The sequence below is a fragment of the Panicum virgatum genome, chromosome 2K (assembly GCF_016808335.1).
Source record: "Panicum virgatum strain AP13 chromosome 2K, P.virgatum_v5, whole genome shotgun sequence".
NCBI classification, from domain to species: domain Eukaryota; kingdom Viridiplantae; phylum Streptophyta; class Magnoliopsida; order Poales; family Poaceae; genus Panicum; species Panicum virgatum.
Window position 1 is genome coordinate 66,943,167 of NC_053137.1, and position 15,053 is coordinate 66,958,219.

General features: G+C 46.9%; 2 protein-coding genes across 2 annotated transcripts; one reads left to right on the forward strand and one right to left on the reverse strand.

Annotated features, from left to right (window-relative positions):
* Positions 1–6,597: 6,597 nt before the first annotated feature.
* LOC120694788 (probable serine/threonine-protein kinase At1g54610) lies at positions 6,598–11,796 on the forward strand. Its single transcript, XM_039978059.1, has 7 exons — positions 6,598–7,279; positions 7,381–7,665; positions 7,746–8,063; positions 9,052–9,279; positions 9,912–10,012; positions 10,908–11,022; positions 11,156–11,796. The coding sequence occupies exons 1-7, from the start codon at positions 6,881–6,883 to the stop codon at positions 11,435–11,437; spliced, it is 1,728 nt and encodes a 575-aa protein (XP_039833993.1). The 5' UTR covers positions 6,598–6,880; the 3' UTR covers positions 11,438–11,796.
* Positions 11,774–14,348, reverse strand: LOC120694789 (protein GAMETE EXPRESSED 1-like). Its single transcript, XM_039978060.1, has 6 exons — positions 13,837–14,348; positions 13,004–13,718; positions 12,749–12,935; positions 12,472–12,628; positions 12,307–12,386; positions 11,774–12,139 (listed from the first exon to the last, which is right to left on the reverse strand). Exons 1-6 carry the CDS (start codon positions 14,298–14,300, stop codon positions 11,922–11,924), a joined length of 1,821 nt encoding a protein of 606 aa, XP_039833994.1. The 5' UTR covers positions 14,301–14,348; the 3' UTR covers positions 11,774–11,921.
* Between the last annotated feature and the right edge of the window lie 705 nt (positions 14,349–15,053).

Below are 15,053 nucleotides of genomic sequence, written 5' to 3' on the forward strand. Positions count from 1 at the left end.
GCCTCGGCTACCTCCAGGGTGGCATCTCTGACTTCTTTCAGCTTCACGAGCTCACGCTGCATCGAGTCTCGAGACTATGACAAAGTCTTGAGTTGTTGCAACATCGATGCTGTCTCACGATTAGAGTCCTCCTTGATCTTCTTGAGCTTCTCTATTTCATCTGCGTTTCGGTACATAAGAATCTTTAAATCCAGTACCAAGCTTTCCTGAATCTCTAAAGATTTGGCACAAGCTGCGTACTCGATAGAAAGAAAATCTTGTAAACCCTAAGCAGATCTACTAGTCGAGTGCATATCAAATGCTAAATACTAACCTTTCTTAGATTGGGAAAGCTTTTTTAGCTTCCCCTCAAGAGCAGTCTTCTCAGATGAGAGCGTCTTAACCCTCTCCTTGAGAGCATTTAGCTCTGTCTCATCTGGCATCTGGACCCCCTTTCGTCCCAGTGCCTCCTGCAAAACAAAAAAATCAGCATACTACTCGATCTTCTGTAAAAAGTACTCGAAGCATTCGACTACTTACCCCCAGCAGCTTAAAAGCATGCTCCACCTTTTCTCGCGACAAATCACTTCCCGATGTGACTTGGGAAGTACTCGCCACAACAACAGCCTCCTTGGGCACTCCGTCAATTCTTCCTATAGTATTCCCCGTGTTTTGGGAATCTAAAGGGATAACATGCTACTAATTACATTAAGAGCAAACAAAAGGATACCTTTCTACAAGGCACTACAAGCTTACCTGCAGGGGTCTCCGCAGGCTGTTTATCATCGCCTCCCTCAGGAAGCTTCTTGCCTTCCCTTTCTCTTGGAAGCCTGCCGCTTCCTCCATCCTCTGGGATTTCCTCATTGGCCCTCTCCAAATTCGGCAATGGAGAATCCAGAAGCATAGCATTGGCCATCACCTCCGCATCACGAGTACTCATCTCAGGAGTACTCAGGGGCTTCTCCAGCCCCGGCTGAGAATCCGAGTGGCCCTCAGCCCCCACGTCCTCTCCTAGGACCGCATCTCTGCAAAAAACAAAGTAGTTACAAACTACTAGATTCAAAACAGATCCTATATATACAAGTTCTAAAGAACTTACGCAGGAGCTCTTATTAGGGCAAACTCCTTGATGCCAAATCTGCGGGCAAGCTTTGCGATCATGGCCAGCTTACCCGCATCGACGGTTTTATTTATATCGGAACTACTCGATGAATGAGTAACCCCGATCCCACTTGATGGGTCCACTATGGTGGAGGGGACAGTTTGTCCCACAGCAGTATCATCCCCAGATGGTGAAGTCCGTGGCATCTTAGCCGCCGGACTGGGAAAAGCAAAAACACAAATCAAAACTTGCAAATCGACAACTAGAAAGCACTCGATTGCAAAATAACTAGCTATTTACCTGTCGCTAGTAGTATGGGAGGAGCTGTTACGCTTCCTCGCCACTGATCGAGTACTCCTTGGGCGCTCGGTCTGGGCATCAGCGCTTGGAGTGGGGCTGTGCTCCCCATCACTCCTTTCCCTAGACGTTGCCTCATCTGCATAACCAAATCTGGATATCAGTACTGTTTATATGAAATCTCATATGAGTATACCAAGATTTGGTTAAAAGATCGAGGAACTTAGAATAACAAAAGGGCGAACAAATGCCTGGTAGCGAAGGACTACTCTTAAAGCGATCCACGTCCTCCTACAGAAAGCAAATCCTATCAGTTTTATACTATCAGTTTTTTATTCCACTCGGGCCATTGGATCGGAGGGCCGGGAGTAATAGATGAAAAACTTCTCGACTGGTTCTCGACATAGAACCACTTGGGTTTCCATTCGATTACTTTATTACTAAGGTCATAAGGGATATACACTCTATCCTTCCTTTGCCTAAGTTGGAGTCCCGCGCCCCCTACTACATCTAAGACGAATCTATTGGGATGCGGTTTCAAATGAAAAAGAAAGCGAAAGAGCTCAAAATGGGGCTTGATGCCCAGAAAAGCTTCGCATAAACGCACGAAGATGGAAATATGAACAAAGGAATTTGGGGTCAGATGATGCAATTGGATCTTGTAGTAGCGCAGGAGTCCAGAAAAGAAAGAAGAGCAAGGAAACCCCAATCCGTGTTCCAAGTATCAGGTGAAAGCAATGATTTCCCCCCGTATTTTCATACGGATGATCTTTCCCCAAGGCAGGACGCCATTAGATAACAGATCTGGTAACTAAAAGACCTTGCGACACCAGAGAATCTAAGTCAGATTGAGAACACTTACTTGTGTTCCAACCCTCATCACGAGTTGGCTCTGCAGCCACACTCTTCCCCTTGGTCGCTTTCTTGGGGGCCATTCGGAAATCTACGGATCGCTTCACTCGCATACGCTGGCGGAAATCCTAGGCCGATAGTGGGGAGCAAAGGGAAAAAAGAACTTTGGATCTGGGAGCTCGAGAATGAAAAGATAGATCTGAAGCAAGTGGCGGCCGGGGGGGGGGGGGGTAAAACCTAAGTTACCGCTTCATTTTATAATGACGGTGGCAACATGGTAAAAACACCCAACAGGCTAACAATCCGTTGCAAATCACGGAAATAATGGGATATAAGAGAGACATTCCTTTTTTTGAGATTATATTCTGGAAAAGAAAACACTCACATCCCTAATCGACTACTCGACATCCTTTTCCTTAACTAGGATTACATTCCAAAACAAGGATAAGTACTCGACATAGTACAACTACTCGGCATTATAACTCGTACTTTTTACATAACTTTACAAAACGACTAGGGTCTGCACGCACACTTCTTGGCTTTCTGAGAAGCCTGCTGCAGCTAGATCGGCCCGAGGCCGTGACAAAGTACAAACTTATTATTCCCATTTCGAGAATAAAGATATTTGTATTTAGGGAGATAAGCTACAAGAGTATGGAGGCAGATTACAGTAATCACCTCGCAAGTCCTCTTGTAGCATCTTGCAGAGAAATTTCTCTTTCTCCCTAAACACTTTGTGGCAAGATCAAGCTTTCCCGCTAGAGATGTTTGTTCTTGGGCACCTAGAAACAGGCAACCCCAAGGATGTGACACAATAAGACTCAACCCAGCGACTCCAAAACCGCCTCATTGGAAGATGCAAGGACATGATGTCCAACATGGATCCGACAAAGGCATTAGGAACGCAGGAGGAGACAGCGGAGACTTCTCTTGTCACTCGCAAGTTCTCTTCTAGCATCTTTTGTTGGAAGGAACTACACAAATCTCAGGAGGGCGAGAGCAAGAACACCAAGGAAAAGTCATGGTCACTACACTTTGGTGCTTCTGGCTAAGTCCTCTCCCCTGCCTTTTATAGCCACAAGGAGACTTGCTGAAGGAGAACCCGTGAATCAACAGTGCACGTTTCATTGACGCATTCATGACAGCATTCACGGACGCAGTAAAAGCTACAATAATGCAGATTCTCCAAACAGTAACGTCTCATGTGAGCACTGAATAAAGAGCCGTACATCCCGGGTTTTATTCCTGAAATTATTTCGGGTGCAATCAGTGTGGCGGATCCAATTGTATCATTTTTCTGGGATTTTACCCGAAAAAGAGGTCTTTTCGGATTCCGGATCTAATGAATCCTGCAAATAATCTGAAGGATAAAATCTGATGCCACGACTTAAATCCTTAATTCCAAATCTACGCTTGGGGGCTACTCGCAGCAAAAAGAATTTTGATTTAAGGCTCGGGGGCTGCTGGATATGGGCATCAGAGATTTATTTTTCAATTTTTTTGGAAAATAGACTGAAGTGACCCTCAGCCTGATTCTGCATTCAACCTAAGGTTCGGGGGGCTACTCCATATGGAGCGCGAGTAATTCGCGCACCATATATGATCAAGATTTCAGGGTTTGAGCACCTCACAGCATCGAAGCAAACGGAAGTACTTGAAGGACTACTCGACGTATTTGAAGGAAGGACCAGAAGCAACCAAAAGGATGTTCTAACTACTTGAAGTACTCGAAGACGCCCAGCCAAGTACTCGACGCCTGTAGGACTCGGCTACGAAGAGCTCAGGGGCTTGTCAGACCTAGGACAGCGGGACTGTTTATAGACATAGAATGTTCTAGAGTAAGGAATAGCTCACGGATGTACCTTACCTCTTTTGTAACTACCCGAATAGGCATAGAACTAGCTGCAACACAAAGGAAACTATCCGATTGTGTTGTAGTAGGACTCCAACTGTACTCGGCTAGAACTTTCCATGTAACCCTATCCCCCCGGTTATATAAGGGCGGGCAGGGACCCCCTCCAAACAATCATCAACACCTAAGGCAATACAAACCACACAGAACGTAGGGTATTACGCAAACTCGCGGCCCGAACCTGTCTAAATCTCTGTGTTCCTTGTACCATCGAGTTCTAGAGCAGTCGATCCCTACCTACAAACCCTACTGCTAAGGGTATCCCTGAGCAGGCTTGGAGGTAAACACCGACACACTACGCCTGAGATGGCTTTGGTATGAGTGGACCTCACCAGATAGACCATGGGTCGGTGCAGAACCACCGGTTACTGCTGTTGACAGACAGCTATTTCGAGCAAGCACGGTGGTGACGCTAGGAGATGGAGCTAAAGCTAGCTTTTGGCAATCCTCATGGATGCAAGGGCAGGCGCCAATGGACATCTTCCCCGACTTGTTCAAACTTGCCTGGCGCAAAAACAAATCGGTCAAAGAGAAGGTGCATAACCAAAACTAGGTTAGAGGCTTGTGGAGAATGCAAACAGTAGAGGAAATGGCGAACTTTGTAAAGCTTTGGGACCTGGTGCAAGAGGTGCAGCTTAATAATAAACCAGACAGTATCACATGGAAATGGACTAGTGACGGCAACTACACAGCAAAGTCGGCTTACAATGTGCAATTCCTGGGATCATATAGCCACTTCAATGGGGAATCGATTTGGAAAGCCGAGTCAGAAGGAAAACATAAATTCTTCGCTTGGCTTATGGTGCAATGTAAATTACTAACAACTGATAAACTGCTTGCTAGGCATTGGCCCTGCAATCCGATATGTTCACTTTGCAACCAAGAGCATGAGACAGCGGCACATCTCATCCTCCATTGCCCCCTTTGCACGGTTGGTGTGGGAGAAAATAGAAATCTAGACACAACAGCTCATACGACCACCACAAGATGGCCTAGAGATTATTGTCTGGTGGCAAACGGAACTTGCCCAATTACCAAAGAAGATCATAAGACTCAAAACTGCTTTAATGATGTACTGTGCTTGGAATATTTGGAAAGAGCGTAACAGGGGAGTGTTCGAGCTGAAGCAAGTAACACCATTAGAAGTTCTGCATGTGATCAAGATGGAGATTGAAACGCGAAGTTTGGCCTGTGGAAGGCCAGAGTTACCTAGTTAATTGTTATGTTATTTGTATTGGCGTTTGAGTTTCTTGACTTTTCTGTAATTTCATCCATGTAAGACACTCGCTTTACTTCCCCTATTTTAAATAACAATGTAGTGCTCCTCCAAGTTCTTAAAAAAAGACATGTTCGTCTCTTCCAAGGCATCTCCTCCTCGGGATCCATCTGTGACACAGGAGAGAGAGAGAGGTGATGAGTTGGTGACCTTCTATAGCTCGTCGTTTTCTCCTTGGGCCCTTCTCGCTTTCTGCAATAATATGATATGTACAAGCTACTAATTAATATGAATATTTTGTTTTTCGCATCTTCTTTCGTTATCGTCTAACAAAGCGCCATAATAAACATTGTGTTTTCAAGTCTGAAAGAAAGCGATTTGTTGCGTGCTGAAAGGGATCAGGCATCATGTGTTCAACATTTGAACGCTGACTCCACCATTCAGTTTGAACGGTGACGGTTAAATACATTTTGCAGACGTACTATAGGACGCGTTGCTCACAAGTCTTCATTAATCGAGCATGTCATGACTCATGAGTGCGCCATTTATGTAATAATGTTTGTATTTAATCGTAAATAAAAAAAAGAAGGAGCACAAAACGTATGGAAAATATTTTATGCGAGAAAGAAGCCACTTAGCCCAATTTCGGCGAAAAGGGGCATGTGCTTAAAGTATATGATAATCCTGCTTATTGTTTCCCTTTTGTTCCTTTCGTTGTTTGATAATCCCATGCATTATAGGCACCGTGTCCCCTTGCCCATGAGACAAAACCCAAAAGGATCTACGACCTAGAATATAAATTTCAGGGGGGCCTCCTCTACCCTTTGCTTTCTTCTTTTCATGGCTGTGGTCACATCCCTAGGACAAAGAAATAAAGAGGATAACATCTCTCAAGGACCCAAGAAGCATGCAAAAATAAAAAAAAACATACTTTTTACTTGCATTTCTTATTCATATTTCATTACATGACATTGTTTCCTGGAGACTAAATGCTTGATTATTTTATTATTATTTATTATTAAGAAAACAATGCAGAATTCCTCTAGCTTACTTTTCAGTTGCATCTGTTTCATCTTATACCTGTCCTAGCAGCACTTGCTCACAAGACAAAGAAGGGCCATGGCAGGGGAAAAAACAAAAAGAAAATACTAGCACATGTTTTTTTATTTTTTTTCTTCCAAGACAAAGCAATTACCATCCTGCCCTTGCCGAATTTCCGCATAGGGCGTGGGCACATCAAAGAGGACAGCACGTACAGACCCGTCAGAGTCAAAGCGTTCCCGTTCGTTCCACTGGCCACCAGCCCCGTGCCGTGCAGGCTGCCTCGCCTTGCCTTCGCCTCGCCGTTCCCCTCACTCGCCGAGGCCCAGCGCAGCTTTACTTTACTCGCCCCCACCACCACCACCTCCACCTCCACCCGTCCCCGCGCCGCCGCCTCCGGATCGCGGACTCCCTCCTCCGGCGAGACCTCTCGCGCCAGCCCCGCCCCATGCCCCGCCGCCGGTGACCTCGGCCCCGCGCCATGGGCTGCGTGCACGGCCGCCCGTCCACCACCAGCCCCGCGGCCCCCGTCACCTCCTCCCGCCGCCGGGACCACCCCGTGGTCTCCCTGCCGCAGCAGGAAGGGGTCGACTCCTCCGACGCCGCCGCGGCGCCGGCGGAGGCTGGCGCGGCGCCGGAGCAGCAGGCGGACCAGAAGCCTGAGAAGCCGGCGCAGGTGAAGAGGGAGCGCCGGTCGCGGTCGTCGCGCTCCGCCGCCGCGGCGGCGCACGCGGAGGTACGCCTGGGCGGGAGCTTCGCCAACAAGGCGCGCGGCGAGCAGGTCGCCGCCGGCTGGCCTGCCTGGCTCTCCGCCGTCGCTGGCGAGGCCATCAACGGCTGGACCCCGCGCCGCGCCGACTCCTTCGAGAAGATCGACAAGGTGCGCCCTTTCCTCCGGCCCCTCCGCCTCCCCAGATTCGTGATCCATGCCGCGCGAACGCCGAGGTGAAAAATTGCATCTTTTTTTTTCCTCTCTCCCAGATCGGCCAGGGCACGTACAGCAATGTGTACAAGGCGCGGGACTCACTGAGTGGCAAGATCGTGGCGCTCAAGAAGGTGCGCTTCGACAACTTGGAGCCGGAGAGCGTGCGCTTCATGGCGCGCGAGATCCTCATCCTTCGCCGCCTCGACCACCCCAATGTCGTCAAGCTCGACGGGCTCGTCACCTCCCGCATGTCCTGCAGCCTCTACCTCGTCTTCGACTACATGGTCCACGACCTGGCGGGCCTCGCCGCCAGCCCCGACATCAAGTTCACGCTGCCCCAGGTCAAGATCCCGTCTTGCTGAGACACCATCACACCCGATTATGTGAAATGCGGCTGATTGAGGTGTTTATGTGGGGACAGGTCAAGTGCTATGTGCATCAGTTGTTGTCAGGGCTCGAGCACTGCCACAACCGGGGAGTGCTGCATCGCGACATCAAGGGGTCAAATCTGCTTTTGGACAACAATGGTGTCCTGAAGATTGCAGATTTCGGTCTAGCGTCCTTCTTCGACCCCAACCATAAACAGCCAATGACGAGTCGTGTGGTGACACTCTGGTACCGCCCACCGGAGTTGCTGCTGGGTGCGACGGACTATGGAGTTGGTGTCGACTTGTGGAGTGCTGGATGTATACTTGCTGAATTGCTGGCTGGAAAGCCTATAATGCCTGGACGGACTGAGGTTAGCTGCAGAATGCTTGACTGTTGCATTATATTTTGCCTGAAATACCATATGGCTATCAGTATTCACCATTGAAAATTCAGTTTTCCACGGCTGTGAAATTTTCATTACTAAAGCTATCGTAGTTGATTCTTCCATTTAGTTGTGACCCTGCTGCGATACTGTGGTCCTGTTCATCTTGTGACAAACCTTAGATTTTTCAATCTCTCATCCAAACTGTATTGGTTTTATTATTCGTTATATTATTGGATGAAGTTGTGCGATAACTTAACCTATTCAATGCGGGTGTTATGCAAAATGGTATTGTTGTGAGAATCGTATTTTTGTTGATCAATAGTTGATTCTATTTAGTTGTGACCCTACTGCAGTACTGTAGTAATGTTCATGTGTAGGCAAGCCTTCAAATTTTCAATTTCTCACCCAAGCTATATTGGTGTTAAAATTTTGTTAGATGAAATTGTGCATCAGACCTATTCAAGGCGAGTGCCATGCAAAATGACCTTGTTGATGAAAATCATATTTCAACTTTGACCTAATTTAGATAAGAATTAAAGGATGACCTTGTTGACGACAAAAGGACAGTTTTTTAATCAGGGTTACAAATGTACTGTTTTGGCAATGCAGAACTATACCTGATGCATAGGAATAATGGAACATATCAATCATCTGAAAACTTGATCTGCTTAGTATCACATGGCACCTTTGTTATGCGTTAAAATCCTGTATTCCATGCTTTTCTCCAGATCTCGGATGCTGAATTATTCTTCGTTCACTGGTGAAATCATTTGGAAATACAGCTGCCTTTTCTGTTAAAATTTTAGTGATGATCATATGTTCAGTCACATTCATCTTATTCGACTGCACCTCTCAAATGTTTCTTCTTTGTATCTGTCTTTTAGGTGGAACAGCAGCATAAAATTTTTAAGCTATGTGGCTCTCCAACTCGATTGCACCTCTCAAATGTTTCTTCTTTGTATCTGTCTTTTAGGTGGAACAGCTGCATAAAATTTTTAAGCTATGTGGCTCTCCAACAGAAGAATATTGGAAAAAATCAAAGTTGCCTCATGCAACTATATTTAAGCCTCAACAACCATACAAAAGGAGAATAGCGGATACATTCAAAGATTTCCCTCAATCAGCACTACGACTGATTGAAACACTACTTGCAATTGATCCAGCTGATCGTTTAACAGCAACATCTGCATTACAAAGTGATGTAAGTTGCTTTTGTTATCATTCTGTTCCTATTTTTTTTATATAAATGGAAACAAAGACCTTACTCGATCAATTAATTACCTTTGATGATGACATTAGCAGTGAGGGTACTAAATCACTAAGAATATTTGCACCCAAAAATTGATGGTAGTAACAACCTATTTTCTTTGTAGATCACTTTGGCCTTCTCAAATTGATTTTTAGAAGAGATTATATATAGCAGCTAGTTGACCAGTCAATGCTTCAAGTTAGTCCTTGAGAGGAAAAAAAAGTTCATTGCTTCCAGATTTCCTGAGGGCAGCTATAGTTAATTTTTTACAGGACATGAAACTATATGACTTGTAGGAGCCACGACTTCTAATTGCTACCTTTTGTATCGATCAATATATTGCCATTAAGTAGTTAAGCCACCTTAACCTATGAATTTAATTCCTGACCAAGTCTTTCGCTTTCCCAACCTTGTCCTATTCAATAGGTATATCATGTAGTCAAAATGTTATTCTTGTTTAGACATACAGGATCACTACAAGTTCTTATCTGAATTTATGCGAGTAGCTTATCTATCCTACCGTGTTGTTATCGTGAATAATTCTTTTCAAAAACAAGCATCCCTTATTTTCACTTTGCATGCAGTTCTTTACAACTGAGCCTCATGCATGTGAACCATCAAGTCTTCCCCAATACCCACCGAGTAAAGAGATGGATGCGAAACAAAGAGATGAAGAAGCTAGACGGTTTGTCACGCTAAAACTCACAAAGTTCTCTCTATATTTTGTCTTTGTTGTTCTTGTCTTTGTTGTTCTGGATTCTATGTATTGTCATCTATGCAAGAAAGTGGTGCAAGTAAATATGGGCTGTGTTTAGTTCCAAAATTTCTCTCTCCAAACTTCATTATTCACCTATCACATCAAATCTTTTGCCTCATGCATGGAGCATTAAATGTAGGTAAATAAAAAAACTAATTGTATAGTTTTGATGTACACGACGAGACGAATCTTTTGAGCCTAGTTAGGTCATGGTAGGACAACAATTATCACAAACAAACGAAAAGTGCTACAGTGTCCGATTTGACTCTTTTTACCACCATTTTACGAATCTAAACACAGCCATGAATGTTTTTTTTCCCTTTGCCTGAGAAAGTGTAGAATTCAGAGGTGTCAACTTGAGCTGAAGTTTGGGATTACAGCAGCACCCTGAATTTTTGAGTTTATACTTAGCCTGCTTATGCATCTTAAAATACTTGGGGGCAACACTGCTCATGTTGATCACAGGAGAGGACATAACAAAACAAAAATGTATTCAGCTTATGAAAAATTTATTTCGGGCCTCAAAAGTTACTTTGGTCCACTGCAAGGACATGTACTGATTTATACTAAAGTGAGTCTTGGCTGTTGTGCCAAGATTCCAGGATTTCTGGGAACTTGTTGAGAATAATGCTTAGACATCATCATGGAATCCTGCTTACACATCATGATGAGTCATGCAACAATTTGTCTCCCTACTTTTCTGTTATATTGTCTGTCTTTCCAATTATTCCCCTAGGTGCAAATTTATTGTTTCTTAATACACCGTTCCTTAACATTCTGGTTGCTCTTTGGCTGATTGGCTCATTTATTGGATGAACAACAGCTTAAGGGCTGCTGGTAGAGCTAATGGAGATGGAACAAGGAAGACAAGGACACGAGACCGGCCTAGAGCTATTCCAGCTCCTGAGGCAAATGCTGAACTTCAAGCAAATATTGATGTATGTTAACTAACTCGAGCTGCTCATTATTCATTGGCATAAGCTTGTCTGCATATACTGTGTTGCAAGCATTTGTCTGAAGGGTGCAAATTTTAGTTTATTGGCTAACAAAATTCTTTTTTTTTCTCTACAGAAAAGAAGGTTAATAACACATGCAAATGCAAAGAGCAAGAGTGAAAAGTTCCCTCCACCGCACCAGGATGGTGCACTTGGATATCCCTTGGGCTGTTCAAATCACATGGAACCAGCATTTGAGCCCCCAGATCCTTCTTCCTTCAGCACTGTATTTCCTTATGAAAAAGGCGCCGTGCCTACCTGGTCTGGACCATTGGCTGACTCTGCAGCAGGCAACCAGAAGCGGAAACACAAGTCTGGCCGCTCTTCAAAACAACCGTCAACTGCCCGTGCTAGATGATACATCATATCATGCTTAGTGCAAAAGAAGTATTCAATAAAAAAAATACTTTGGAGCAGCTCCTACAAACTAAGAGATCTGAGTTAAGTCAGGGGGCTGCAACAATGAATGAATTGTTTTTTTTTCTAAGATCCATTCATGTACGGATTTTTTCCAAACATCGGTCATTGTATAGGCTGGAGAGGGAGCTCAATTAGTCAATTCTGTACATTAGGTTCTCTTTTCCATTCTTATAAGCAGCAATATGTTATGTTAGATTTATTTGAGTGAGGAACGGAACGGTTAGGTCTACTTAGCATGTCACTCTACATAGCTTACTTCCAATCAATTGAATATTTTATCTGCTACCTTGTCAATCAGTTACATTGTCTGTTTTCTTTCCATTCATCTAGAAGATCTTCAACTTAACTCAAAAGTTCAGTCTTCAGTCCAGTGTTGATATTTTTACAAGTTCTATGGCAGAACTGCCGTAATCTATATGCTATTAGCACGGTCTAATGCGCGGACGGAGGTTGTATCTCCTTGAGTCTGACTTGGTGATTGAGTTTTCGCCGATTTGTTCCAGTAGAACGCCATTTTTTGACGGCACGAAGTCTGGATCGATCCTGCTGTCCACTTCGTCCTGTAACTCGTCGAAGATCCAGGAGTAGCTGCTCAGGCTTCCATCATTCTCGGAGATGTATGGATTATATGCCATGCCTCCTGGACCAGGAATGTTACAAACATTTTGGTCAGACTTTGTATCACAGTTACACGGTGGTTAGTTGCAAAGGACACAGAAATATGCTGGGAAAAATTCGTCAATTTGTACAAGCACAAGGGCTTTGTCTGCGCCATTGATTGCACTGTCTGGGTGTGAAAGTGCTTACCGCCGCAGGCATTGCCTTCAATAGTCCGAACTTTCTCGACCAGCGTTTGGAGCAGATGATGGTTCAGAACATCATAATCCCTGCAACAAAATGGGTAACGGAATTATTCACAGTAATTTGATGTTTGTTTGAACATTGTGTTTTGATGGCCTGTGAGTGTCATACTTGTATGTGAAGATGGACTGCAAGATCTGGACGACAGCGGCGGCGAGGAACACTGATCTGACCAGCAGCACCTTGGACAGGACCCAGAACTGAGTGTTGAAGTCGTCAGCTCCCAGTTTGATCACTCCAATCTCCAGCATAATCGTAACGCAAAGACCTAAGAGGAATCATGTTAGCAAACGCAAATTTCAGATTTCAGTATGAGTTGTGATGAGAACACGAGTCCGAAATCTGAATGATATGGCAGTCTATCTGAAGTTTGTAGCCTGAATCTCACCGAAATAGAGCTGGCCCCTGATGTCGAACGTCTGCTTGGCGCTGGTGAGCAAGTAGATGAGGAAGGTGATGCAGCAATAGAAGAAGAAGGCCTTGATGAACCGTGACTCCACGAGGATGGCGTTGTGGAGGACGTAGAGCTTGTCCAGTGCCGCGAAGATGTTGGCCTGCTTCGCCCTGAACTCTTCCTGCGATGGCAAACCATAAGGAAATCCCATTTGAACGGTGAAGAAGATGAATGAAGAGATCGAACAACCTGAGCTTGCAGTATCGAGTGAGAATTCTGGATGAGATGATCGTGCGCGCTCCGGATCTCCTCTTGCCGTGCCAGCAGCTCCTCCTGCTGCTTCTGGCCGAAATGCGCGAGCCTCTGAATCGTCTCCCGGCTCTCTTCGAGTGCTCGTGCCTGGAAGCCGTGGAGATCGTTGAGCTCTCGCATCGCCTTGGCCTGCCCATCCAGCAGCCGCATCTGGTTCTCCAGCGACCTGCCGGCCGCGCTCCCGATGTCGTCGGCGGCGCGCTGCAGGCCGTCCATCCTCGACGCCACGGCGTCGCCGACGGCCCTGACCCCCCTCTCGACGGCCGCGGCGTCGTCCCTGAGCCTGTCCATCCCGTCGCCGAGGGTCTTGTAGGACTCCTCCACCCGCGCCATGCCGGCGTCCACCGCGCCCCTCATCGCGGCCTGCCCGGCCCTGAGCTCCGCCTGCGCGGCCGCGATCTCCTTGGACTGCTCGGAGATGGCCCTCGAGTGGTCCAGCACTTGGCCCATCTGAGCCCCGACGGCGGCGGACGCCGCGGTGAGGTGCTTGGTCTGCGCGGCGACGGACGACAGCTCGCCGCGGATGCTCTCGGATTCTTGTAGGAGACGGTGAGACCTCTCCTCGATGGTCTCGAGCTTGTCGTGCGCGGACTTGGACGCCCTGGAGAGGTCGTTCACCAGCCTCTCCGTGCTGCGCTTGAACGCCTCGGCCCTGCAGGAACAGTGGATGATCCAGATCATCAGCAACTAACAATGGCATGCTAATGCTAATCGTCAGAGTAAAAGGAAAAAAAAAAGAAAAATCAGAACAACAGGACGCTTATGCTTACTGCAGCTGGTGGCAGAGGGTGTTGGTCTCGAGGAAGAACTCGAGGAAGACCTTGTCCTCGGAGTCGGAGAGGCGGCTGCGGCAGTGCAGCATGGCGGAGCGGTCCGGGCAGTCGGGGAGCGGCGGGCGGCCGGAGTCCTCCTGGAAGCAGCTGCTGAGGTGCCAGGCGAGCCTGGAGTGGAGCTCCTTGTCGGCCATGATGTCGGCGCAGCTGGCGAAGAGGCGGGTGTAGGCCTGGGCCCAGCAGGCCGCCGGGCCCTCGATCCGGCGCCGCGCGTTGTCCACGAGCCGCGCGCCCCGGGGGTCGATCGAGAAGCCGGGGGCGACCGTCAGCGGCGGCGGCGTTCCGGCCTCGTCTTTGGACGTCCTCCTGGAGAAGATGCTCCACGACGCGGCATTGGGTGCAGAGCGCAAGAGCAGGATCGAGATGGCAAGGAGGCGAAGAATTCCCCCGCTCCTCACCATCGTTCTCCGACGACTACTACGCGAGGATCACTCCGCGTTCTTCTTGACAATGTTTACCTGCACAACCAAATCACCATCAGCGCCGTCGTCGCAAAGATCAATACAATGCAGCTGGTGTTAAAGGGTACTAGTTTTTGACGTGTGTAAACCGGTTATTATTACGAGCGCTGATGAACAAAAGCGGAGAGTTGTGAATGGCGATGAGGAGCATCTAACTGTAAACGCAGGATTATTACACCTAGAAAATTACTAAGCTTATCTAGCAGCATGAATAGACTGTTGATATATATATATGTGCAGACACCCACAGAAATGAATTGAAAACCCAGGCACATATGAGTATATGACATATGCAAACCGGCAAAATTAACCAAATGCATATAGAGAAGTGGATCCCCGGCCTCTGGACCAGCCAGGAACTTAACAGCACGCCAGATCATACTGACAGCTCTTCATTTGCGGCTTTATTTTTGTTGTTATGAAATCGGTCGGGCGTTCAAACTAATCAGGTTCAGCAATGAGTCATCGGCGTCCGTTGGGCTCCTGCCGCCATGACCGTCGTCACCGGCCGGAGCAGCAGCAGGCTATCAGTTTGGGACGACATGCCACCTACGGTTGCGGTTCAGTTGGCCTTGTCTGATCGACGAACCGGCCGGCCTTGTCTGAAACCCTGTTGGCGGGCGCGACGGAAGAGAGAACGGAGGAGGGGCTTGCCCTTGCCCAGGATGTCGACGGCGACGATGTTGCGGGGCG

Excerpts from the sequence above, each read along its gene's own strand:
- LOC120694789 (XM_039978060.1), bottom strand. The coding sequence starts at position 14,300 with ATGGTGAGGAGCGGGGGAATTCTTCGCCTCCTTGCCATCTCGATCCTG. Across the intron at positions 12,629-12,748 it reads CAGGGGCCAGCTCTATTTCG|GTCTTTGCGTTACGATTATG; the intron begins GTGAGATTCAGG and ends GATTCCTCTTAG. Across the intron at positions 12,140-12,306 it reads TGAAGGCAATGCCTGCGGCG|GAGGCATGGCATATAATCCA; the intron begins GTAAGCACTTTC and ends TTCCTGGTCCAG.
- LOC120694788 (XM_039978059.1), top strand. The coding sequence starts at position 6,881 with ATGGGCTGCGTGCACGGCCGCCCGTCCACCACCAGCCCCGCGGCCCCC. Across the intron at positions 7,666-7,745 it reads TCAAGTTCACGCTGCCCCAG|GTCAAGTGCTATGTGCATCA; the intron begins GTCAAGATCCCG and ends ATGTGGGGACAG. Across the intron at positions 8,064-9,051 it reads TAATGCCTGGACGGACTGAG|GTGGAACAGCTGCATAAAAT; the intron begins GTTAGCTGCAGA and ends TCTGTCTTTTAG.